We start from the raw sequence: 26,155 nt of genomic DNA on the forward strand, positions 1-26,155 counted from the left end.
AGTCATACAACTGAAAAGCCCGCAACTGAAATTGATTTATGAACGTTATATCCTTATCTCAATGCTTCACCAAAACTAAATACAGCTTCACAGGAAAGGGCTATCAAAAAGTTTGGGATTCTATCATGAGCTTTTGTCTAGTATCTGGTCCTAAGTCAAACTAGCAGGAGTTGATTGATTGGAGTGTGATTCACCATAAGGGAAAAGGCTTTAGATTAGTTAGTGTAAGTTAGCTTGGTGGGCAACTGTGTACCGTTTGTGGAATCAAAGAAATGCTATCATCCATGCAAGGGGGTTCTACACTAAAGAGCAACTCATTAGAGTCATTAAGAAAGATGTCCAAGGACGAATTGAAGGCCAAATGTTATTGAAAGACTCAATATTGAACTGTGTTCTTTGCTGTAGATGGGGGATCAATACTGCCTTGTTATACAGAGGCCCAGCTGGTGTTAATTGAGTATCTGTAGTTTGAATTATAATCACTTAATCAGTTCTCTGGTACTTGTTTGGTTCTGTTCACGTAGAGTGTGTGCCTGTTCACAGATTGGTGCTGCAGGTAGCTTCTGCAGTAGTGTGGTTCTGCATGATGTCGAATGCCATAAAAGATTTGGGTGTGTCTTCCTGATCATCAATTGGTTTTGAGGTAGAATGACACAGCTCACGGTCTGACAAATGGTATCAGAGCCAAGGTCATGGGTTCGAGTCACGAGAATATCATTGTGAGGGAGGGATTGTTGGGGGGGACTACAATTTGACTCCCTACAATCACTCTAAAATTAGGCCCGCGTGGCGTGATGTCAAATGCCATAAAAAATTTGAGCGTGTCTTCTTCATTAGCTATTGGTTTTGAGGTAGAATGACACAGCTCACTGTCCAACAAAAATAAAACACCTTATATCATCATTTCAACTTTTCAAGAATTACTGCTATCTTAAACTCAATATATGTGAAGAAAATTTTTGAGATGTTAAAATTTCGTGGGAGTATTCTAAACATTACACAATAAAATGTTTTAAGAATCATAAGCTTTCATTAGAGTTTAGCTGAGAGAATAACAATATGACATATTTGCTATTTTCCAAAATATAAAGGAAAAAATTGCTAGAATTTAAAGTTTAAGAAGAAATTGTAAACTACCTCAAACATAAAGGATGAAAAGTTTTTTTATGCTAAGTTTTTGTTTTTGTGTGTAAAACTATGTGGTTTAACTTAAAAATGGTGTGCAAAGAAAAAAAAATACAAAAAGTCAACTTAAGAAAATTGTACGTGAAATAGTGAATTTTGGCTCAATAAAGCTGACTAAACCAAGAAAAAATTTCTAAAACACGACATAATGACACAACATTTTTATATTACATTTATAATTTTGTTATATTTTATTTTAACTTGTAAAGAATTAACAACTCAACAGTTTTGAATATATTGAAACAAAAACAAGATGTCTTCACATTTTCACCCAAAAAAAATGTTATATCAACAACATCTTCACAATAAATCATAGTGGTAGATTGTTACAGGTTATTATTGGCAGGTAAAAAAGTTGTTTTATTGGTAAGTTTAAATTAGAACCAAAAATAATTTACCACCTATAATTTGTTATGAAAATATTGTGAAAAATATTGTGGATACAACACTTCTTTTTTCATAATAACTTTATTTTTAGTTGTGGTTGGTTCTAATATGATATTTTATCATTTAATTTCTACCTATAAAGAATTAACACCTCAACAATTGTGGAAATATTGTGCCAATTTGTTGTTTAATATTTAATTATAATGTGAAACGGCGTGAATTGGACAAACCAAAAATAATGTTTAATAATCAGTAATAAATATTAAATGCCAATACTTTCGGAGAAGAAAATTATACTCTCTTTGATTTTAGAGTATTACTACAAGTACAAACTATTTTACAACATTTTTTACAAATTGTTAATATTGTCAACTTTTTATTGATTTTTATTTAAGTCCACCATTAATATTATTGTTTTATTTATTAATAATCATTCAACGCAACAACTTATACTCTTTCTCTTGGGAAGAGAAGAGGTATCATCCAAAGATTCCAAACTACAACATTCAATGGTCACTGTAGGATCAGTTTTGTTCTTTTCGCATCCCTAAAGATAAAATTGTCCTATTAATTTAATTTGGACTTACTCAACAATTTAAAAATGAAGGCAAATTTTTAATGGGCAAAGTTATCCTCCAAACTGATGTAGAGAAATGCCCTTCAACTCGACTAATAAAATAACTCACATCAATATATATAATCCTGTGTGAAGCCAATCTAATGGTCATTGTTGCTTTCAAAATTCTTAACTCCTACTCCATCTTTCCTCCAACCAGCTATAAGTAGAAAAGTGAAATAAAACAATGCCACTGATAATCTTCTAATTTATTTTTGTGGTGTTTTTGCTGCTAACTATCCTAGTTATAATGTGGGCTATTAAGAATGAGTAAAAACCAAGAATTTATAGTATAAACAAAACAACCCCATTCAATTAGATGTAGAAAAACTCAAAGGAGAAGAAGAAAAGAGAAGGGTCCATGAATTTAAGTAGAAATATACCCATGCTCTGTAGCCTAGAGAAGGAGAGATCACAATTCACAACAACACATCCAAGCACAGGAACCAAAAGAAACAAGCAATAAATGAGACACAGCGTGAAAGAGAGAGCCCTTCACAGTTGTGGACGGAATAAACTCAACAAAGCACTCATTATCAAAAAAAAAAAAAAAACTCAACAAAGCACTGATTTCATAATAATGTAACTTATATTCAACACTTTTATTTATTTTTAAATAAAATTGGATTCAATTAAAACTTTCATTCAACACTTATATTGTTTGAACTCTTCCTCAAAAAAAAAAAAATTGTTTGAACTAGTTATGGCAGCACGTGGAAGACACGCATGCTGTGGAAAAAGAACAATGATTAAGATCAATTTTAGATTTTATCTATATCACAAAAAAAAGATATAAATCATTTAATTTTTAAAGTACATAAATATTTACATTAATTAAAAGAAAAATTAATTTAAGAATTTTGATCATTATGTTATAAAATGTTAATCTCATTCTTATAAGAATTTCGATTAGCTATTTAAAATATAAATATCTATTTTACTATAATAGTTTTTTAGTACCTATTTGCTAAAGTTAATATATCCATTTACTAAAAACTTCTAAGAATAATAAGGAATATCATCCAACAATAAACAACTGAGTTTTGCTAAGAAACAAGAAAAAAAAAAAAGATAACAAAAGTCATGTGTCATCAAATTTTCCATTAAATAAATTATAAGTTTTGAAAATTTCAATCTCAAAAATCAATTTTCTTAGATAAAAATAAAATATCATATATCATCATTCCAACTTTTAAAGAATTACTATTATCTAAAACTCAAAATATGTGAAGAAATTTTTTGAGATGTTAAAATTTAGTGGGAGTATTTCAGACATTACACAATAAAATATTTAAGAATCATAAGTTTTCATTAGGGTTAGTNTGAGACACAGCGTGAAAGAGAGAGCCCGAGAGTCAGTGAGAATGAGGGATTATGTGGGCGCGTATAAAAATTACACGGTACTTGATCTTGCAGATGTAAAGTATTGTTAAAAGCATTAACCCAACGGTTTTCAGTTTTTTTTTTTTTTTTTTAAATAGGTAAAAAGTGTATGAAAATATGTGTAATGTTGTTTAAAAACTGAAAATATATATTTAAGTTGATATACTATCTTTCATATCTAAAGCTTTGTTAAAAAATTACGTTGTACTTTATTTTTTAGATATAAAGTTTTGTTAAAAAACACACAGTACTTTACCTTGCAGATATAAAGTTTTGTTAAAAAAATACACTTCTTTCAGATTTAAGTTTTGTTAAAAAAACTTTCTCAAAACAACAAAAAAAAAAGTTTTGTTAAAAAAAATAACGGGACCATTTTTAGGTTTTTTGGGTAATTATTATCATATTATATGGGCCGAATCACAGTTGTGGACGGAATAAACTCAACAAAGCACTCATTATCAAAAAAAAAAAAAAAACTCAACAAAGCACTGATTTCATAATAATGTAACTTATATTCAACACTTTTATTTATTTTTAAATAAAATTGGATTCAATTAAAACTTTCATTCAACACTTATATTGTTTGAACTCTTCCTCAAAAAAAAAAAAATTGTTTGAACTAGTTATGGCAGCACGTGGAAGACACGCATGCTGTGGAAAAAGAACAATGATTAAGATCAATTTTAGATTTTATCTATATCACAAAAAAAAGATATAAATCATTTAATTTTTAAAGTACATAAATATTTACATTAATTAAAAGAAAGAATTTTGATGATATAGTTATAAAATGTTAATCTCATTCTTATAAGAAATTCGATTGAGAGAATAACAATATGACATATTTGCTATTTTCCAAAATATTAAGGGAAAAATTGCTTGAATTTAAAGTTTAAGAAGGAATTGTAAACTGCCCCAAACATAAAGGATGAAAAGTGTTTTTATGCTAAGTTTTTGTTTTTGTTTTTGTGTGTAAAACTATGTGGTTTTACTTAAAAATGGTGCGCAAAGAAAAAAAATACAAAAGTCAACACAATAAAATTGTATGTGAAATAGTGAATTTTGGCTCAACAAAATTGACTAAACCAACAAAAAATTTCTAAAAACACAACATAATGGCACAACATTTTTATAATATCTTTATAATTTTGTTATATTTTATTTTGACTTGTAAAGAATTGACAACTCAACAATTTTGAAAATATTGCGATGAAAATAAGATGTCTTAGCATTTTCACAAAAAAATGCTATGTCTACGACATTTTCACAACAAATCATAAGTACTAGTAGGTTGTTACATGTTGTTATTGGTGAGCAAAAAAGTTGTTTCATTGGTAAGTTTAATTTAGAACTAAAAACAATTTATCACTTATAATTTGTTATGAAAGTATTGTGAAAAATATTGTGGATATAACATTTCTTTTTTCACAATAACTTTATTTTTAGTTGTGGTTGGTTCCAGTATGATATTTTATCATTTAATTTAGACCTATAAGGAATTAACACCTTAAAAATTGTGCAAATATTGTGCCAATTTATTGTTTAGTATTTTATTATAATGTGAAACAGCGCAAATTGGACAAACAAAAAATAATGTAGCAATAAATGAGACAGCGTGAAAGAGAGAGACCGAGAGACTTGAGAGAGAAGAGAGACCGACAGATTATGTGGGCGTATAAAAATTACACGGTACTTCACCTTGCAGATATAAAGTTTGGAAAATGTTAACGAGTGTCGTTGGGGCACTAGTTAAGAATTTATTTTAAAAAAGTTTTGATATCACTTTTATGGGAAATAAAAAAAAGCTGTCAAAACATTAATTGCTTTTTTTTTCTTTTCTCATAAAAATTTTCTTTAATTGGATTGTTAACCAATGTCCTACAACACTCGTTAACATGACCCATAAAGTTTTGTTAAAAAATTTGTAATTATAGTTTTCAGTTATTTTTGGAAATATGTGTGGGTGAAAAAATATATAATATTGTTTAAAAACTGAAAACAAGTGTTTAAGTTAATATACCAAATAGCCCTTTATCTTTCAGATCTAAAGTTTTGTTAAAAAATTTATCCGAATATTTAAATAACAGTTTTCAATATTTTTTGAAAATATGCATGGGTGAAAAAAATGTGTAATATTGTTTAAATGGAAATGCTAACGAGTGCCCTTAGGGCACTGATTAATAATTCATTTTAAAAAAGTTTTGATACCACTTTTATGGGAAATGAAAAAAGCTGTCAAAATATTAATTACTTTTTTTTTTTCATTTCCAATAAAAACTTTCTTTAAATAGATTATTAACAAGTGCCTTAAGGGCACTCATTAGCATTTCCCTTGTTTAAAAATTGAAAATATGTATTTAAATTGATGTACCAAACAACCCTTTATCTTTCAAATCTAAAGTTTTGTTAAAAAATTACGCGGTACTTTATATCTTTTAGATACAAAGTTTTGTTAAAAAATTACATGATACTTTAGCTTTCAGATATAAAGTATTGTTAAAAAAATTACACGATACTTTATCTTACAGATATAAAGTATTGTTAAAAAAATTACACGGTACTTTAGCTTGCATATGTAAGGTTTTTTTTTTTTTTTTTTTGATGGGAAATACGTCAAAAACTTTATTAATCAGAAGAGATAACAACTACATTCTGGTTGAGAGCTTGTTCAAGGAAACAAGGAATCTCTTCAACCCAAACAGACAGGTCTGCAATGCGTAAAGCATGTCTTGCAAGTAAATGGGCTGGCCTATTGCCATGACGACCAATATGTGAAAAATCAACACATCTGAAACAATGGGACACGGCTATTGAGCTATAGACCAGCGCTACTACTGATGATGGAGGAGGAGACAAGTCTTGAAGAGCATTAATCAACGTCAACGAGTCACTCTCAAGAGTGAAATCTTGAATGGACACATCCCTTGCAAACAGAAGACCCAACTCCACAGCCTTAGCTTCAGCTTCGATGACACCCAAAGGAGCTTCAAGTTTTCTGCTACATGCGCCGATCAGCTGACCCTCAGCGTCCCTAATCAAGATCCCCACACCTGCCATGCGTTGCTCCTTGAACACAGCACCATCTACATTAACTTTGTACCGGTTCGGAGAGGGAGGAGTCCATTTTGCAGGTGCAGCTGGTTGCTTCGGGCTTCCAATCTCTTCCACACATGCTTGGTAAGCATTTAAGTACTCCAACGCCCCTTGTAGCAATGCCTGGCCAGATTTCTTCACCCCTCCGTTCCTACACTCATTTCTATTTGACCAGAGCGCCCAAGCCACCACGATAAGCTTCTCCATGTCACAGTGCTCCCATTTTGCCATCATAACCACGTACCATAACATGTCCATGAACGACCTAAAGTGCTGGACCAGAGAATCCTGAAACAAAGCAGACAAGCACCAAATTTCACGGGCTCTTTCACAACTCCAAAAAAGGTGGCCTGATGTTTCTTCAGCTAGCTTGCATTCTTCACAGCAACTTTCCGAAAGTACTTTCCGTCTAACCAGGTTCTCTTTCGTGGGCAGCACATCTCTGCAGGCTCTCCATGCAAAGTGGCAGATCTTGTGTGGTATATTATAGCTCTAAATGGCCCTCCAAAACCTCCTCAAATGACTCCCATCAGACCCGGATTCCCCATGTGCATCTGATCTCAACTCCATAGCCAGTTTATAAGCGCTATGGACACTAAAAAGTCCATTGTTTGTTAGCGCCCACACTTGCTTGTCTTCTGGCAGATTGGCACACAACGCAATACCATAGATCACATCCGCTTCATGAGGGAGAAAAACATTACGCACCAAATCAATTTTCCAAGCACCCTTTTCTTCATCAATCAGATCAGCAACTCTGGAATCCTCAGGTATGTTGTTTACCGGAGAGACAACTTCATAAGTAGAGGGAGAGGGCAGCCATTTATTCTTCCAAATCATTATGCTACGACCATTACCAACTTGCCACCGTCTACCTTTTTGAACTAAAGCTTGGGCAGCCATTATACTCCTCCAAGCGAAGGAAGGATTTCTACTAAGACTGGCATCAACAAACTCACAACTTGGAAAATATTTGGACTTAAAAACCCTATACAATAGAGAATTAGTCCCAGTTTGGAGTCGCCAACCTTGTTTTGCCAACATAGCCAGATTAAATTGTTTTAGTTGCTTAAAACCCATTCCCCCACTAGCCTTTGGAGCACAAAGTTTCTCCCAGCTGATCCAAGCCATTTTCCGTTCCTCATTGCATTGTCCCCACCAGAAATCCCTTCTTTCAAATTTAAGTTTTGTTAAAAAAAATAACTGGACCATTTTTATGTTTTTTGGGGTAATTAACATATTATATGGGCCGAATCACAGTTGTGGACGGAACACACTCAACAAAGCACTGATTTTATAATAATGTAACTTACATTCAACACTTTTTTTTTTTTTTTTTTAAAATGAATTTGGATTTGATTAAACTTTCATTCAACACTTATATTGTTTGAACTAGTTATGGCAGCACTTGGAAGACATGTGCTTGCCGTGGAAAAAGAATAATGATTAAGGTCAATTTTAGATTTTATCTATATCACAAAAAAAGAAGAAGATATAAATCATTTAATCTTTAAAGTACATAAATATTTACATTAATTTTAAGATTTTTGATCATTATGCCATAAAACGTTAATCTCATTCTTATAAGAATTTCGATTAGCTATTTAACATATAAATATCTATTTTACTATAATTGTTTTTTAGTACCTATTTGTTAAAGTTAATATATTCACTTACTAAAAACTTCTAAGAATTATAATGAATATAATCATCTTTCAACAATAAACAACTGAGTTTTGCTAAGAAAAAAAAAGAAAGATAACAAAAGTCATGTGTCATCGAATTTTCCATTAGATAAATTATAAGTTTTGAAAATTTCAATCTAGAAAATCAATGTTCTTAGATAAAAAATAAAAATACCATATATCATCATTCCAACTTTCCAAGAATTACTATTATCTCAAACTCAAAATATGTGAAGAAAATTTTTGAAATGTTAAAATTTAGTGGGAGTATTTTAGACATTACACAATAAAATATTTTAAATAATTATAAGCTTTCATTAAGGTTTAGCTGAGAGAATAGATAACAATATGACATATTTGCTATTTTTCAAAATATTAAGGAAAAAATTGCTTGAATTTAAAGTTTAGGAAGGAATTGTAAACTACCCCAAATATAAAGGACGAAAAGTGTTTTTGTGCTAAGTTTTTGTTTTCGTTTTTGTGTGTAAAACTATGTGGTTTTACTTAAGAATGGTGCGCAAAGAAAATAAAAATACAAAAAGTCAACCTAAGAGAATTGTACGTGAAACAGTGAATTTTGGCTCAACAAAATTGACTAAACCAACAAAAAATTTCTAAAAACACAACATAATGGCACAACATTTTTATAATACCTTTATAATTTTGTTATATTTTATTTTGACTTGTAAAGAATTGAAAGCTCAATAGTTTTGAAAATATTGTGATGAAAATAAGATGTCTTAACATTTTCACAAAAAAAATGCTATTTCTACAACATTTTCATAACAAATTATAAGTAGTAGGTTATTACATGTTGTTATTGGTGGGCAAAAAAGTTGTTTCATTGGTAAGTTTAAATTAGATCCAAAAACAATTTACCACCTATAATTTGTTATGAAAGTATTGTGAAAAATATTATGGATATAACACTTCTTTTTTCAGAATAACTTTATTTTTAGTTATGGTTGGTTCCAGTATGATATTTTATTATTTAATCTAGACCTATAAGGAATTAATACCTTAAGAATTGTGGAAATATTGTGCCAATTTGTTGTTTAGTATTTTATTATAATGTGAAACAGCGCAAATTGGACAAACAAAAAATAATGTAGCAAATCTACTACAGATTTATGCATTCACAAAAAAAAAAAAAAAAAAAAAAAAGGGCTAGCTAAACAATGAAAATTAAACAAGCCAAAACCACTGTATCGAAGCTATGGTAGCTTTTCTCATTCACTTTTTTTATATATAGATTACTAAATTTGACTAAACCAAAAAAAAAAAAAAAAAGTCTATGAATACAACAAAATATTACAACGTTTCCACAATACCTCTATTTTCAACCTTGGTGGATCTCAGCCTAATATTTTGTTATTTTATTTTGATGTATAAAGAATTTACACAGCAATAGTTGTAAAAATATTATAATAACAACAAAATGTCATAACATTTTCACATTACAATACCGTAATTTTTAGTTGTGCTAGATCTCGGTATGATATTTTATTATTTTATTTTATTTTGACCTATAAGGAATTGACACATGCGTCACACAACATTTTTACAATATCTTTATGTATACATTGTACTTAACAATGTATATTTATATTGTAGACACCTAAAAATTGGAAAATTTTGTACACATTTGCAAAATTTGTATAATATTTACCACTTTTTTTTGTGTGTGTGCAAATATGTATAATATTTGCCATTTTTTATATGTCTACAATGTAAGCTTACATTGCAAGTACACATTAAACATTTAAAGATCCTTAAAAAACAAAAACAAAAACAAAAACAAAGCTTAAACCAACTGCATATTTGAAGGAAAAAAAGAAAAGAAAGAAAAGAAAAGGTGCAGCTTACCAATTGAATAAACCAAAAACACTCTTCATGAGCCTATTAGCTATTTTTAACAGAGGTGGGTTACGGAGACTAAACGGGCCTAATCTCAGGTGGGCAAAGTGTCAAACTTTGAACCACAGGTAGACACATAAAAATCGGGTCAAACCACAGGTGGGTAAATTGTAATTATCCCTTGATTTTAATTATTAGTAATTTAAGTTTTTAAAAAAAAATATTTACATATTTATATTATGATTTTTCAAACTTATTTATTTTAATTTTTTATTTAACCCTACTGTTTGTCCACTATTGATCCAATAACCCAACTAATAGACTGAGCTAACATCCAATTCAGGTTTAATAACTATGCTTTTAGTGAGACAGGGTGCTCAAGACTCTCCAGTTTCATTTACTATTCTTGGGTTTTCAGAATATTTTTTTTTTGAATAAAGGTTTTCAGAATATTTCATAAAAATTAGATATGGAATACTATATATATTTATATACCCACTATTTATTTATTTATTTTTGGGGAGAAGAATATACCCATAAACTAAAAGAACCGTACAAATTAATTCTACATAGACATGAACATTGAACAAACAACTGACCTCAAAGCTTTCCTAGCTTCGCTCTGTTACTTTAAATCAATCTCTGACTCTCTCTCTCTCTCTCTTTCTCTTCGAAGACTCTGAGTTCTAAACCCTAACCCTAAAATTCCAACGGAATCGAAAAAATCGTCGATAATTTCACAGAGCTCCCACGTTTGAATGCGCACAAAGCTATGGAGATGCAGTTCACTCACACTCTATTCGAAAGGCGCCCCATTGTCAAGTCCAAAACCCCCGCTGTTAAATGGTTCAAAGAATGGTAATTTTATATGACTCTTGCTTCTATTTGTATTATAAGTTTTCTAGCCTTGCATTTACTGTTCTTTGTTTGGTTCTTGAGAAAATTTGTGTAAATTTAAAGAATGAATAGGAAATAAAGGGAACAAATTTTGGATTTTTATTTTATGTTTTTGGTTTTTGGTTTTGAGGGCTAATACATTGAGTTTTATAAATTATATTCATTGTAAGGTTGTAACTTTGAATCTTATTTGCTGTTTGGTAAGGTTTCCAAATTATGAAAAGTAATATCTTAAACCCAAATGTTTCTCTAAATTTTAAGATAGGTTAGAGGGGTATGTGAGAATCAAATGGGTAATTTGAACAAGGGACATAATTTTCTGTTCTCTATATATATGTGGGAACCAAAGGCATAATTAGGAATAGATTATTTGTAATATATGTATAACATTAATATAAGTAGTAGTGCCAATATATATATATATATATATAGTAAAAAATGATATATCAATTAAGGAAGTGACAGACGCCTTCAGATTTAGAATAGAATAGAATAGTAGAAAAGAGTACATGTGCATGCGGTCAGCCCTGACTAGTTAGTTTAGGAGCCTCAACGAACCTAAATTTTTGGGACTAAGGCTTGATTGTTGTTTGTGCTCAATGTGATTGGTTTTTCCTATTTGCTGTTTTTCGTGTGGTATGTGCTGAATATATGACAGTTATTTTTTTTTTTCTTATTAGGGTTCCCCAAGATGTTGTAGCAACTGGTGGGAAATGCTTTGTCATGAAATGGGTCACTGGTAAGTCTAATTACTTGCTTTTGATCTTGTCTTTGTCTTCTTTTAAAGTTCTTTTGTGATTATCTTCTGTTAAGATGATTTTTATGCACTTTTAGTATTGTTAGATGTTTATGTTTCTTTCCAATTTTTTTAAACTGAAAAAAGTTCACATTAAAGAGGTGTGAAGTTGCATTCCATGTAAAATTTCAACTTCTACTTCTGGTCTAGATGGATTTATGAATTCTAAATGGAATTTATCTTTAATTAAAGGAAGTGAAAAACTACGTTTCAAATTTCTGAACGCCAGTATGTGAGGTTAAATGAGTCTACACCAGAAGATCAAGTGCAAGCTTATGTGTTTAAATCTGAGATGAAGTTTATTTTAAGTGAATTGGAATTTTGGCTCATTCATAGAGAGTTGGGAGTTGGGAGTTGGGAGGCTAATGGTCTATTATTTTGGGCTCTTTTTGAGGTGTTTTAGTAATTACCCCTTGAAAAACATGGTTTGTTAGAAATTGAATAAAATCAGGTTCTTATGAATGGAAACAAACATGCAGACTTAATTTAATTGCAAGGAAAAGTAACTTGTACAGATTGTCAATTTTATATGAAGAATGGTCAGTGGGCATTTTAAAAAAAATGAAAATCTAGTTCGGATACATATTTTTCCCATTTGATTCTTAGATTTCTATGTATGTGCCTAACTAATAAGGTCTTGCATTAGCACAAAGATTGGTAAAAAGTAATACAAAAATTTCCATATATGTTCTTCATCATTGTATCGTAGGTACTTAATTGTCCTAACATGCACACCTCTTAGTGTGTATGTGTATTTGTTACTAATGATTTCACACTTCCTAATTTCTTTCTTTATACATGTTAACATCTTCTGAAGATCAATGGTTACTGGTTTCTATCCTGAAAACAATTTCATTGTGTTAGAATACATTTGGATTTTTTAATCTTTTGGATTATGGTCTTTGCATTCTCATCTTCTTGTGCAATATTCAACTGATGCCTTTAGTTATGTATTTTATTTGATAATGCATGAATTAAAGTTTGGGCTTATTATTGTTTCAATCAACAGATGAGTTTGGGTCCTTTGGGGAGCCATCTTGGATTGTATATTAGGATGACTTAGCTCTAGTTTCTTTTTGTTTGTATCTATTCCCCCCTCCTAAAACTTCCTTTATTTCTTTGTATTGTGGTTTAGTAATCTTTCTCTTTGTTATGCTTTGCTTAGAGGAAAGCTTGAAGGCCTTGAAAGAGAAGGCAAAAGAGCCAGAGCCACCAGAGCCAGAACCAGAACCAACGACTGAAGTACTTTTCCTTTGCAGTTATGAAGGCTGTGGCAAGACCTTTATTGATGCTGGTGCTTTGAGGAAGCATTCTCACATCCATGGAGAGAGACAATATGTTTGTCACTATGAGGGTTGTGGAAAGGTATTGCATTTAATGTTTTTGCTTTGATCTTTAGTTTTCATTTTATTTTATTTTTTTGTCTTCCTCAATATTTGTTTTAGAGTAAGATGGCAAAACTGTGGGTTATCTGGCTGTGATTGAGTCCAGTCAACATTGCAATTTTCAGTAATGTATCCTAATATAATCTCCTAAGAACAACTTTGTTATGTTGTCCAAGTGTTCATCCTCATGCTTCATCCCTTCATTGTTTTTTCTATTTTCCTTCTTTATCACAATTATTTAGCTTTCTTAAAAGAGTTGTGTTTATGTTGCAGAAATTTTTAGATAGTTCAAAGTTGAAAAGGCACTTTCTAATTCATACGGGAGAAAGAGATTTTATATGTCCTCATGAAGGCTGTGGCAAGGTGATTAATCTGTCCACTAAGATTCTTCTTTTTGTTTCTAGGAGGGAAATTTGGAAAAAAAAAAAAATTATCAAAGATTTTGCTGAAATAATCATTTTATTTGATCAGATTTATATGTGTGCGTGTTGTTCTGAGACGTTAATTTTAGACAATGTATTGGATATGTGAGTTAGGAAGGTTGTTTTCTTCCTTTCCTCCTTTTGTCCTTGTTTTGTTCACGTGCAAGGTGTCACAATTTCTGAATACTGTCCCAAAAAAAAAAAAAAAAAACTTGAGGTGTTAGTTTCTGTGTAAATGTATATGTCTCTGGCTCAAGTTGTGTATCAAAAGTTTAAAACTGAGATGGGATATGAATATGATCCTTTTTGTTGAACAAAATATTATTCAATGAAGAAAGGATTTACAGGCATTGGCCCATAGTCAACTAAGCGTCTCCTTTATTCTTCAGCCTGATTACCAATGGAAGATTGTTGAATTTTTGTTTTGTAATGCTATATACCTTTTTGTGCAGTGAGTTTACTATCGTAAATTCATCGTACTTTTGTTACCAATAAAGTGTTATTACCTATCAAAAAAAAGAAATGCTATATACCTTTTTGTATTGTGAGATGAGCTCAGTTTTTAATCATATTTTTGTGTCTGCTTCAAATAGCTTCATTAATGTGTATGCTAGTTTGCAGTCACACATGCAATCGAGTGTGCAAGTGCAATTCTCACACACACATTTTCACATGACGTTTGTTTATTCTAAAATATTTTAAATGTGAAAATTGCAGGCATTTTCCCTGGATTTCAACCTAAGGTCGCACATGAAAACACATTCACAGGAAAATTATCATATATGCCCATACCCAGATTGTGGAAAGAGATACGCTCATGAGTACAAGCTAAAGAACCACATTGCATCTCACCATGAAAAGGTTGGTGGTACCACTCCCTCATTATTGTTGTTTCTGACATTTTTGCACCATCTCGCTTTGCAATTTCTTTATTTGATCTTAACAAGACATAAAGCATATTTGGTCTTTTAGGGCACCCATCCACATTCGATAATCTTGAAGCGTAGGTCAACTTTTCACTACTAATAGTCTTCTATAGTTGTTATTCACATGAATGCTATCTCAACTTAACTAAGCCTCTTAAGTCTATTAAATTGGGGTTCCACTTTAAATAATTGGGATTGACCACATGTCTACAAATTATACTCTTTTGTCTCTAGCCTAAATAACAAATCCTTCAATACGGAGACTTGAATTCATATATTAGTAAGATGACATATTTTGTACAAAAATAATCTTCTATGTTATTTTCTTCGCCATTAAGTATAGACATTTGATTACTAATCTCTCTTTATGTTAATTCACAGAACGTGCCTGTGGATGTGGCAAAATACACCCCACCCTCAGAAAAGCAGAACAAAACTCCTAAGCCTTCTTCTGGGGTTTATGCATCTGCATCATCTGACCGCCCTTATGCGTGTCCTTACGAAGGGTGTGAAAAGGCCTACATCCATGAATACAAGCTTAAACTCCATTTGAGGAGAGAGCATCCTGGGCACACATCTGATGAGAATGCAGAGAATGCTGCTGCTAATGCTGATAATGAGATGGATGAAGCTAGTGATCAAGATGCTTATGGTGGAAAACGTGTAAATGGAAAAAGTCAGAAACAAAGCAGGCCCAAACCAAACTTGAAGTTGCCTCCTGCAAAAGTTACACAGCGCAAAGGCTCGACTCCATCTCCTGCACCTGTAAATGTAATGAAAAAAGCATGGCCTGCCAAAGAAGAAGCTTATGAGGAAGAAGATAGTGAAGAAACAGAGGAGGACCGTGACAATGTTGAGGATGGTTGGAGGTACGCAGAAAATAATGAGGATGATGATGAAGAAACAGAGTATGAAGACTAGATCTTCATCATTGCACCTGTTACGTAGCATACTTTTTCACCCTTTTTTCCCCTCTTTATTTGTTTATTTTTTTGAATTGGCAATGGGCAGTAATACCCATTTTCTGTTCGAAGCATATAAAGAAATGATAAAATACAAGTAAAATTATAATTTTAAATTGATGTATCATATTATCCTCCCCACCCCTTTTTTCATACTGTCAAGAATTTATGGTATGTTTATATTACATTCCTGTTCCCAGCCCTAAATTTTCTCCCCTATTTTTGATTCTCTGAAATTGGCTCATGTTTGCTCAGTGGTTATACATGAAATTCTGGATGTTGGAATTGAGTGGTCAAATTATTGTAGTCATGGTGTGTAACTACTGCCTGTTATTGAACCATGGATTTGAATGAGCTCATAGCGTTAATTCTAAGTTTCAACAGATACTAGTGTACTGTATTCAATAGGTAGGCTAATTTGGAAGATGGATGAACATTTGATTAAAGTACTTCTGTGGTGATTTTTCAGCAAGTTGAACCATGTAGATTTTTAATACCTGAATTGACTGCTACTAGTTAGCTTATAGCCTGGCTGAAAATCTAGAGATGGATTTTCACATAAAACAGTATTATTGGGGTGTTTGTGTTCCATTAAAAAACATCTAGGGTCAAGTATTACTCGATTAGACCTTTCACAATTTTTTTTTTATATTTTATTTTAAATAGGGGTATTACACAATCAATGGTTTACAAGTAAAACAATATCACAAAGTGGTTAAGAGTTACATTCAAAACTTTGAAGGTGTTTCATGTTGTCGTGGAAAACTAAATGTACTGACCATTTGGTTCGCTTTGGTTCGCTACGATGTGCATTTGATGTAATGCACATTACAATAATGTGACATTAAAGTTTTTGGTTTATTTTATTTTTATTTTTGATATTTCCGTATTCTAAAATTATAAAATATATCACATTACTTTAATCTCATCACTTTCCTAAACGATGTAATATTGTATTCTTGTATTGAGATTACATTAATATAAGTTTACAATAACGTAATATTATGGTGTAATGTAACATCACAGCGAATCAAATGCCCAATTTGTGTATTTTTTCCAATAACTTATTGTAATTTTTTGTTTTGATAAAAAGTTAAAAACATGACTGTATGTTTTTGTTAAATAACTTAAAAGTAAATTTTTTTCTTTTATTCTTATTATATATTTTATAATTTAATTTAAATTCTTGAAAAATTTATTTATATATATATATATATAAACATAAACTTTGTATTAGAGCATCTCCATAACCTTTGTATCCCTCCCCCCACTCCAAGTTTTACATACTTTCACCCAAAACCTTGCTCCAACATATTCTTTCAAGACTCTAATCTAATAGCATGCTACTTTCAAAAATAATTCTACAAAATAGTATAATAGCAGTATTTCACAAAAATATTAGACTAAAATAAATTTTGACCTTAAGTTTAAGGTTGTTTTCATTTTCGTTTCTTAAGTTGAGGATTTCTTATTTCAACTTATCAAATTTGATTTTCTTTTCAAAATAGTCATTCTATCTATCCTCATGACTTATTTAACTGATACCAACAAAACAATGTCTTTTTTTATTAGTTTTGCTCTCTAAATAGCCAAATTAATCACAAATATAATATAGGGACGATTATTTTGAAAACAAAATTAAAGTTATTAATGAATCAAAACGAAACCAATCTGAGACGGTATAATGTAGAATATATTTAGGGTATTCTCATTAATAGCTTGAAAAGTGCTTTTATGTTTAGAATCACCAAAACATTCATGCCTTATCATTATCATCATCAATTTTATTTTGGGTGATAATAATATGGCCTATTTTAATCCCTAAGATTAAAAAAAAAAAAGATTTTTGCAAGGGGTAGCTTTAGTTTAGCGAGTGAATTTTGATGGAATATTCTGTACAAGACTCTAACTACGAGGTACAAACCCACAAAACAAAACATAAAAACATGGAGGAGGTTTTTGTTTTTGTATTTTTTTGAGAGTTTTAACAACAGGGCTTTGCAAACAACAACCTAAGCTTAGCAAAAGTAGCAATCAATGGCAGCTTCTGCTTCTGCTTCGACAGCAACATCATCGTCAGTGTCCGAGGAAGAGCTGACGCTTACAGTGAAATGGAGTGGGAAGGAGTACACGGTCCGAGTTTGTGCGGACGACTCAGTGGGCGAGTTGAAACGCCGAATCTGTGAGTTAACCACCGTGTTGCCCAAACGCCAAAAGCTTCTGTACCCAAAACTCATTGCCTCAAGACTCGCCGATGACTCTGTTTTGCTCTCTCAACTCCCCCTCAAGTCCTCTCTCAAGATGACCATGATTGGGTAATTACATTTCACTACCTTGATTTCCTATCAATTTCAAATAGAATTGTTTTCTTGTTGAATACAAAAATGACAAAAAAAGCTTTTCTTTTTGGGTGGAAATTTGTTATAGAAATTAGAAAGGTTTTGGTTTTTTTTTTTTGAGAAGGAATGGAAAAAGGGAAAGTGTTTGATAATGGGTTTCTTTTACTGGGTCTAGATGGTAGTGTTTTTCTTGTAGCAATTGTGGGGGGTTGTTTGTCATTGGAATTGAGCAAGTTAGAGGCTTTTTGCTACATGGGTTTCTTATTTTGGTTGGGTATATAAATTGGTTTTATTTTATGGGCAAAGCTTAGGTACAGTTGCTTAGGTGCTATATCTTACGTTCCCCAATTGAATTCAAACACAATGTATTGTTTGTCCTTGGGAAAGATAAAGTGGGGTTTAGAAGAACTGGTGCATAATATTGTGTTTTTGACACTATATTGGTGTAAAATTTTTTAATTTTTCAAAATTTTTTTTGTTGATTTCCAGAACATTACTCCAAAATTACATTTAAGGTGCTATTAAAATTGAAATATAAATTAAACTAACGACATGTATAATTGTTATTGATGAGCCATTCAGTCAAGTGCTGACTGCTGAGATTTGCCATGTCGTTTGGATTTTTGAACAAAGTAATTACTTTGTACTGATTTTGAGTTCAACTGAATCTCCAGTACCATTGAAGATGATCTACTTGTTGAGCAAGTTGACTCTCCAGAGGTTATCGATGATTTCGAACTTGGGAATGAGGAAGCTGTTGAAGTTCAAATTAAAGATAAAGATGTGAATAAGCAAAAATTGAGGAGACGTATTGATCAATACAAGGTCAGTTATTTGATTTTTGTTCCCCTCTTCCTATAACAAATCTTGTTGCAGACACAAGTTACAGGCCTCTAATTGCCCATACATATGGGCATGGACACAAAAAGAAAATGGCCTGACTTGTGGCTTATAGATGGAGCTGCTAATAACTAGGCCTAATGCCTATTGCTTAATGATTAGGATTATTTTATGTGATTGGTTATTCTCTTTTCCTATTTGGCTTAGGAATATAATTCGTTTTCTAGGTTAGTAAAATTATTTCCTATTCCCACCAGGAGAGTTTGGAAATCTATTTAAGGAACCCAGGATTCAGATTTGTTTTGCAATTTGGTTGATTAATAAAATTTCTCTTGGAAATTTTCCAATTGTTTGGTATTTGATTCCTTTATTTTTATTTATTTATTTATTGTGGAATTGTCCTGCATCAGTAAGAGGATATTGTATTGTGTTGTAACAGACTGCAAGTTGCTTGTTGGTAGATGGTGAGGAATGATTATAACCGACCCCTGCTGACACTTTACATTGCGTGCATATTTAAGCATAGTATGGTATTGAACAGACTGCCCTGCTTGTTGCTAACCTTGGTGATGATGTTAACTTTCTCATTTGTTGAATTGTAGATTGAACTTAAGAATCCATGTCGTGAAGGAAAAAAGCTGCTTGTTCTAGATATTGATTATACTCTATTTGATCACAGATCAACAGCTGAGAACCCACTTGAACTTATGCGGCCTTGTAAGTGGTCTGTTTTTTGCATGTTATAATTTTTATTTGCATGTTCAACTCAAAGTTAACTCTGATATTTTCTTGTACAGATCTACATGAGTTTCTTACAGCTGCTTATGCAGAGTATGATATCATGATATGGTCCGCAACGAGGTCAGATTTTCACTTTATGTCCCCCTGGCCCCCAAATTCTTGTATTAATATAATGCCATGGAAAGAGCAAATCATTCTCTTTTTAGCGTTTCTCATAACTGATTCAGCAAGCTCTCACTAATTAAAGTACTTGGTATCTGCAACTGTTTCTTTTGGCTCAAATGTTACAAGGCATTCCTACCAATTATGCTCATGTGTATGAGGCTTTTTAATGATGTTTCCTAGAATCGTAATGATTATTTATGGAATTAATAGCATTAAATGATTGGCTTAGAAAATCATATATATGGAACTAAATGCTAGAATATATATCCTTTCTACAGCATCAAGTGGGTTGAACTAAAGATGGGACAGCTTGGGGTACTCAGCAATCCTAACTACAAAATCACAGCTCTTCTAGACCACTTAGCAATGATCACCGTGCAATCAGATTCTCGTGGTATCTTTGATTGCAAGCCACTAGGCTTGATTTGGGCTCAGTTCCCTGAGGTAAAACCATAATAGAATGTTTTAAATTATCTCCATTTGCTTCTTTTTCTAAATCGTTTTAAGGTTGCTTCCACTGTCATAAAATTGTATGATGAAAGAAAGATAAAGAGAATGAGAGAGCTTTCCACAAATATTGGCTGGTTCACACATACACACACTAATGCACAAGTAACCCAACTCACTTACCACTGCCCCTCAAACTGTAGCAAAGATATCCGTCATGCTCAGCTTGTTCCAGAGATTTGAAAACGATTCTTAATGCTTTTGTGAGAAAATCCCTCAACTGACTGCAGCTTGGATGTTGCAATTTCTCCTCGTTACAAGTCTCACACAAAATGATAATCACTTTCATTGTCTTTGGGTCTCTGGCAAATCTTGGGTATATTCATTACTCCTTTAGCATCACAAAAGATCTTCATGGGCTTCTTATTGGAAAAGCACATATTTTACAAGACAGATCTCACCTATTGTATGGGTCATTCCTGTTCTCCACTTCTACACTAGATCTTACCACCAAATTTTCTACTTTCTCCTCCCATTAACACAATTATCTCCTTCAAAAGTGCAGAAATCCTAAAATAGACCTCTCGTCGAGATGATCAACTGTCCCTACTCCTTTCTAGATTTAAACAGCCAACAAAATCAAGGTTATTGGAGGTTATGAAAACTAAATACTTCCTAGAAGCTTCCATTATATACCCTAGAAAAGAAAAGAGATACAAGAAAAATATTATTGCTTTTGAGCTTGCATGATCTGGCTAACTACTCCAATATAAAGAATTGATGTTAGGTTGAGTCATGATTGAATAAAGAAACTTCTCCACAAACCTTCTATACCTTTCAGGATCCTCAAATACTTTACCCTCTCTACTAAATGTAGGAGGGGGATCCTTTGGGCTTGGCATCCAACAAGACCTGCCTCAACAAGGAAGGTCAGTCACAGAGATACACTTAATTTTGTACCTTCCTACCTTAATATCAAGAAAGTACCTTTGTTATCTTAAATCCACGTGAAGATATCTACTCAGAATGGCCTTCAAGACCCTAGTAACTCTACTACCATCTGCATTACTGCTAGTTATCACAATATCACAACATTATCTTCAAAGACAGCAATAACAAGACACATTTGGAGCTCTAATTAACAAAAACTGAATGATTGGACATTATCCTCAATTCATATATGCTAACCACTGGATTGACCCTATGAAACCAGAATCTAGGTGATGGTTTAGATACAATAAGGAACTAATGAAGCGTTTTCATCTCTATAAATATCCTTAAATATTTCCTGCAAGCTTTCAGATAATCTTAATCCGATTGTAATGAGAAAACAAAGCAGCAACTCCCTCCATCCCATGTTTTTCCTCTATTCCATTTTAGGATCTCCCAAAACATGGTCATCTTTGATAGGTCAATGAACAAAATATTGGTAACTTTCCTATTTCATATTTTATTTTATTTAATAATTCATGTATCCCTTTTTCGCTAGTTCTATGTAATTTTAAATTAAGGAGGGTAGTTTTGGAAACTTATATCTTTTTATTTGAAAGTCAATTCATTAAATGATGATCCCTTAAAATGTTGGATGTTCTGAACAAGACCAACAATATGGGATGGAGGCAGTACCTTCCAATTATTTATAGAACAGAAAACTATTGCTCAAGTAGTTCCATTCCAAATTCTAAGTAGAATATGTAAGTGTTGCTTTTTCTATGCGGTTTCCAAGTATGACCTACTTGACAGGTTGGTAGTTTCTGTTTTGTTTCAGTTCTACAGTTCGAAAAACACTATCATGTTCGATGATTTGCGAAGAAATTTTGTGATGAACCCACAAAATGGTTTGATAATCAAGCCATTCAGGAAGGCTCATGCAAATCGGGACAATGATCAGGAGCTTGTGAAGCTTACCCAATACTTGCTGGCCATTGCAGAACTTGACGACTTGAGTACCCTTAATCATAATCATTGGGAGAGATTCACCGAGGATAATGTCAAAAGACCTAGGCACGCTTGATGGTCTTCAACAAGCTTTGAAGTTCCAAAATGTTGCTTATATCAACTTTCGAGGTACATATCATAGTTATATCGACTTTTGAGGTGCATACGTGCGTACTTATATAAACTTTTGAGGTACATAGGAACATTCATAAAATGTTAGCCATCCTAAAGTTTTGGAACTAAGGATTTGTTGTTAATTTCTATCATTTGGGTTGTTCCGGCCAATATCTGCCAAACATTGCCATTTTCAACTACTAAGTAGGAGTTGCCATGTTGGTAATGTGTAATAGTGATAAAATATTTTATAGCAAAAAATAGCTTCCGGTCTACAGAAATTGCAAATTAGAATTTTCTTTTTCTTTTGTTTCTTCCAACATGCAACTTATCAAACAAAAAAATGTAAGGTGTATGTCTGACAGTTGATCTAATTTATAATATTATCAAATTGTTACTCAGCATATCTGTGCAGAAGCTAATCTAATGCGTTGATGATATGTTTAGAAATGGTTATCTTATATTTAGATTCATTTTATATATGTACTATAGCAGATAGTTTTACAATAATATTACTTTATTATTATTTTTTAATCTTCAAGTCTTTTTTCCCATTTTCTGTTCGGTCGGAATATTATCCTTGAGTTCTGAAATCTTGCACTACATTTTTAACCCTACCTCTTTCTGTTTCTCTTGTGGTGTGCCTTTTGTTGTGGCTGGGGAAGCAGAAGTTTGTTAGCTTATATTCATGTTCATGTTATAATGCAGTGTGATTTGTCTACCCTTTCTAATAATATCTGTTTTCATTTCAGGGGTGCTAGTATTTGGTTCTGATACAGAATAGCTTTTTCGTGTTCCTCTGGTGGGCATGTGCTTAATGATTTCATTTCTGTTTCTAAAACAGTTAAAAGCATCTTGTATTTGTTCCTCTGATGGGAAGGAGTTAATTTTATTTTATGTGATAAAGAGTTTACTTGCGATGACTCATATGACATATGCTTTGTTGTACATAATACTATTTGTATAATTTTGTTTTTCTAAGTTTGATCATTTGCATCAGGAGGGGACAGATTTATGGAGTTTATTATATTAAAAACGGAAATGACTATTAGACACTCAAGTATGCACACAACGTACACACAAATCACTTTTTGCAAAAACTCACAAATTACTTTTTGCATAAAATGATTTGTGTGTACGGTATTTGCATTAAGTGGTGTGTACTAAACAGTAAACCCCACTATTGCCTTCTTTTGTTATAGACGTAATTCCAAGGGCTCTCACATTTTGATTCATATTTAAACTAAGTTTAATTATAAAATTGATTGTGGTTTAAAGTTATAATCATAATCAATATCATTAATATTACAATATATTTGGAAAATCTAACCATTGAATTACATGTTCTTTATGCTCTTTGTAGGGTCGCTTTTTGTGGCCTAAGCCCAAAAGAAATTGGTTATAGGCCCAACGAACCCAGAACAATAAATTTGTAGAGAGTAGATTGAAGGTTTAGGCGCCGACCGGCGTCTTAGAAGCCTGAACATCTTTTTTCTTTTATTGAACAAACCCTTGGAACGATTTACAACTAGGAGATGCTCCTCGGCCCATGGCCGAGGTGGCTTTTTTCTCCTAAAAACCCCCAAAAAGCCTCCTTCTGCATTTTGCTTTTTTTTTTTTTATATACTACTCTCTTCCTCTTCCTGTTGACCGTTCATTGGTCTCTCTTCTGGCTGCCCGTCCCATCAGAGGTCGTATCTGTGCTCAAGTGGTTCACCCTGATTGATGTAGCCCTGCCTGGGGGTTGCGTCCCCATTAATGCGGCCAGAAGGGTTAGGTGAACATATTAAGTGCTGAGGTGACAACTGGCTCTGGGTCTGTTCCCCCTCCCCTATAGTTATCCTTAGTATGCCGAGGACGAGGGGGTCCTTGGCGTGGCTCCAAAGAAGGGTTTGCTCCCCAAATTGGCCTTGGATAGTCATCCTCCCTCGGACTGGGCCATTTGGGCCTGGCTTGGGGTGGGCCGTGGCTGTACGATTTCCTGGCCCCACAATAGCCCCTCAAAATCTTGCTGCATGCATCATTGGGCGGGGAGGAGGATTTTGACATCCTCGGCCTCATCCCTCATTAGTGCTGGGGCCCATTCACCTGCCAAGGGCACGTCGCTGACGCTTCGGAGCACGTAACGTGTCCATCATTAAATCCAGGCGGCTCTGTGCTCACCACGTCCAAGGAGGAATTATCCATCCAACGGTGGAGATTTGTCTGGCATTTATGAGCGGGAAAATCCGCATGGCTCCTCGATCTGGGGTATAAATACCCGTACGAACTGCTTCTTCCTGTTCCTCATTTGTAATCGAGGATATTCGTGCGCCCTTCCCGAGTTCAGACACCCCTTTACTAGCACCTCCAGCACAAAAGCCTGTTCGAGGAGCCCTTTTTCTTTCCTGTAAGTCGCTCTCTCTTTGGCCCCTCTTTCTCGTTACCCTTTTTTCTGCTTCGCCTGTTCTTTCTTAGTTCTTTTAGGCGTCTACTGGGATGGGTAGGTTTAAGAAATACGTTGATACTGAGGAGGCGATGGAGAAATTCATCACCGACTATAAAATTCCCGGCAATGTGAATCTGAGACATTGTGAGGATGGGGAGTGGCGTATATACAGGCAGGAGGGCGAGGTGGTAATTCCCGTAGTCGCCTTCCTTGAAGGGGGGATGACGATCCCCATGGGGCCGGTGATGAGGGATTATCTCATGCACTTTCGGTTGGCCCCCACCCAGTGTGGGATAAATGTCTTTAGGATTCTCGGCTGAGTGGACGCACTGAACGAGAAGATGGGGCTGAGGCTGACCCACCATGACGTGAACTGGTGCTACAATCTTCAGCTTCTTAAAGGCCATTCGTATTATTTGAAAACGAGGGACGACAGGGTGCGGCTTATTCAGTGCCTCCCCGAGTCCAGCAAGGGGTTCTATGAGGATTTCCTCATTGTGTCGGGGGAGTGGCATAATGGCCTTCACTGCCCAACAACAGAGGGCACACCAGGTGGGGCAGTGGGGGACAGATAGGGTTTCAAGCTCTCGTCACTTTTCTTCACCCCCCTTTCTTTTTTTACTAACGTCCTGGTGCTTTCCGTTTGCAGACCCACACGCCTTCCAGCGTCACTTCCATCTGATCAACCGGGCAGACTTGCAAAAGGTGTTGAGGGCGCCGACGTACATAAACGAGGACGACAACCAGGTTAGGGCCACCCACATAATTTTGGGTTATACACCTACTCAGAAATCGTTCCCGGTCCCGAAGCACATCATCCTCGCCAACGATCCTCGGCTCCAGAGGATTACAGTGACCGAGGACGGATTTTCGTTCCCCGAGGGGCCCTCCGACCAGGAAACTGTCACATTAGCCGTCCCCTTCTCTTCCCAACTGTTTGCCGAGGCTGCCGGGGGAGCTCTAGAGGGGGAAGGGGATGCGTTTGAAGTTTTCGCTCATCTTGATCAGTCCGAGGATCCTCCCGGGGACTTGGGTGATCCCAATTTGAGCGAAGCAGACCTCCTTGTTTCAGAAACCCCTCCTCGGCCGTCAATGGGTTACAAAAGGAAACCCACCACCAAGTTGTTGGACCTGATTGAGGGCCAGCCGGGGGAGTCCTAACAGAAAACTCCTACTCCTCATTCGAAGGCTAAGTCGACTTCCGCTCAGCAGAAGCTTCCTCCTTCTCCTTCTCAGACGCGCTCGCCCTCTGGGTCCGTGCCTGCTGTCCTAAGAAGAAGAAGGACAAGGGTAAAAGGATCGTGGGGGATAGGACGGTGTCCTCACAGGAGGAGGAGACGGCTCTGTGGCCATCTAAGCAGCTTAAGATAGGCGGAAGGAGTCCGGATAGGCAGGTCGCCGACACCACCTCGTCCGGGGCTGACGCCTAGCTCCCAGCCCCGATGCTCCACGGGGAGCCATTGAGGGATAACGCCTCTCTTAGGGATTTCAACGAGGGCGAGGGTACGCGCGTGGCAGACGCACTGGAGAGGAGCTTGTTGCTCCCAAC

The 26,155-nt window shown here is 34.0% G+C and overlaps 2 protein-coding genes across 3 annotated transcripts; both read left to right on the forward strand.

Moving 5' to 3' along the window:
* Window positions 1–10,769: 10,769 nt before the first annotated feature.
* On the forward strand, window positions 10,770–15,747 carry LOC111997563 (zinc finger transcription factor YY1). Of its 2 annotated transcripts, XM_024029664.2 has the most exons (6): window positions 10,772–11,064; window positions 11,784–11,842; window positions 13,065–13,264; window positions 13,558–13,647; window positions 14,424–14,567; window positions 15,014–15,747. In XM_024029664.2, the coding sequence occupies exons 1-6, from the start codon at window positions 10,979–10,981 to the stop codon at window positions 15,551–15,553; spliced, it is 1,119 nt and encodes a 372-aa protein (XP_023885432.1). In that variant the 5' UTR covers window positions 10,772–10,978; the 3' UTR covers window positions 15,554–15,747. The 2 variants fall into 2 exon arrangements, with proteins under 2 accessions (XP_023885433.1, XP_023885432.1); XM_024029665.2 differs by lacking the exon at window positions 13,558–13,647 and having other exon boundaries at window positions 10,770–11,064.
* Window positions 15,748–17,522: 1,775 nt separating this feature from the next.
* Window positions 17,523–23,177, forward strand: LOC111997557 (ubiquitin-like domain-containing CTD phosphatase). The gene is made up of 7 exons (XM_024029657.2): window positions 17,523–17,909; window positions 18,608–18,758; window positions 19,376–19,490; window positions 19,571–19,634; window positions 19,958–20,123; window positions 21,895–22,193; window positions 22,931–23,177. The coding sequence occupies exons 1-6, from the start codon at window positions 17,632–17,634 to the stop codon at window positions 22,138–22,140; spliced, it is 1,020 nt and encodes a 339-aa protein (XP_023885425.2). The 5' UTR covers window positions 17,523–17,631; the 3' UTR covers window positions 22,141–22,193; window positions 22,931–23,177.
* Window positions 23,178–26,155: the final 2,978 nt, after the last annotated feature.

Source organism: Quercus suber, unplaced genomic scaffold (assembly GCF_002906115.3).
Source record: "Quercus suber isolate HL8 unplaced genomic scaffold, Cork oak 2.0 scaffold_288, whole genome shotgun sequence".
In the NCBI taxonomy this organism is placed as follows: Eukaryota; Viridiplantae; Streptophyta; class Magnoliopsida; order Fagales; family Fagaceae; genus Quercus; species Quercus suber.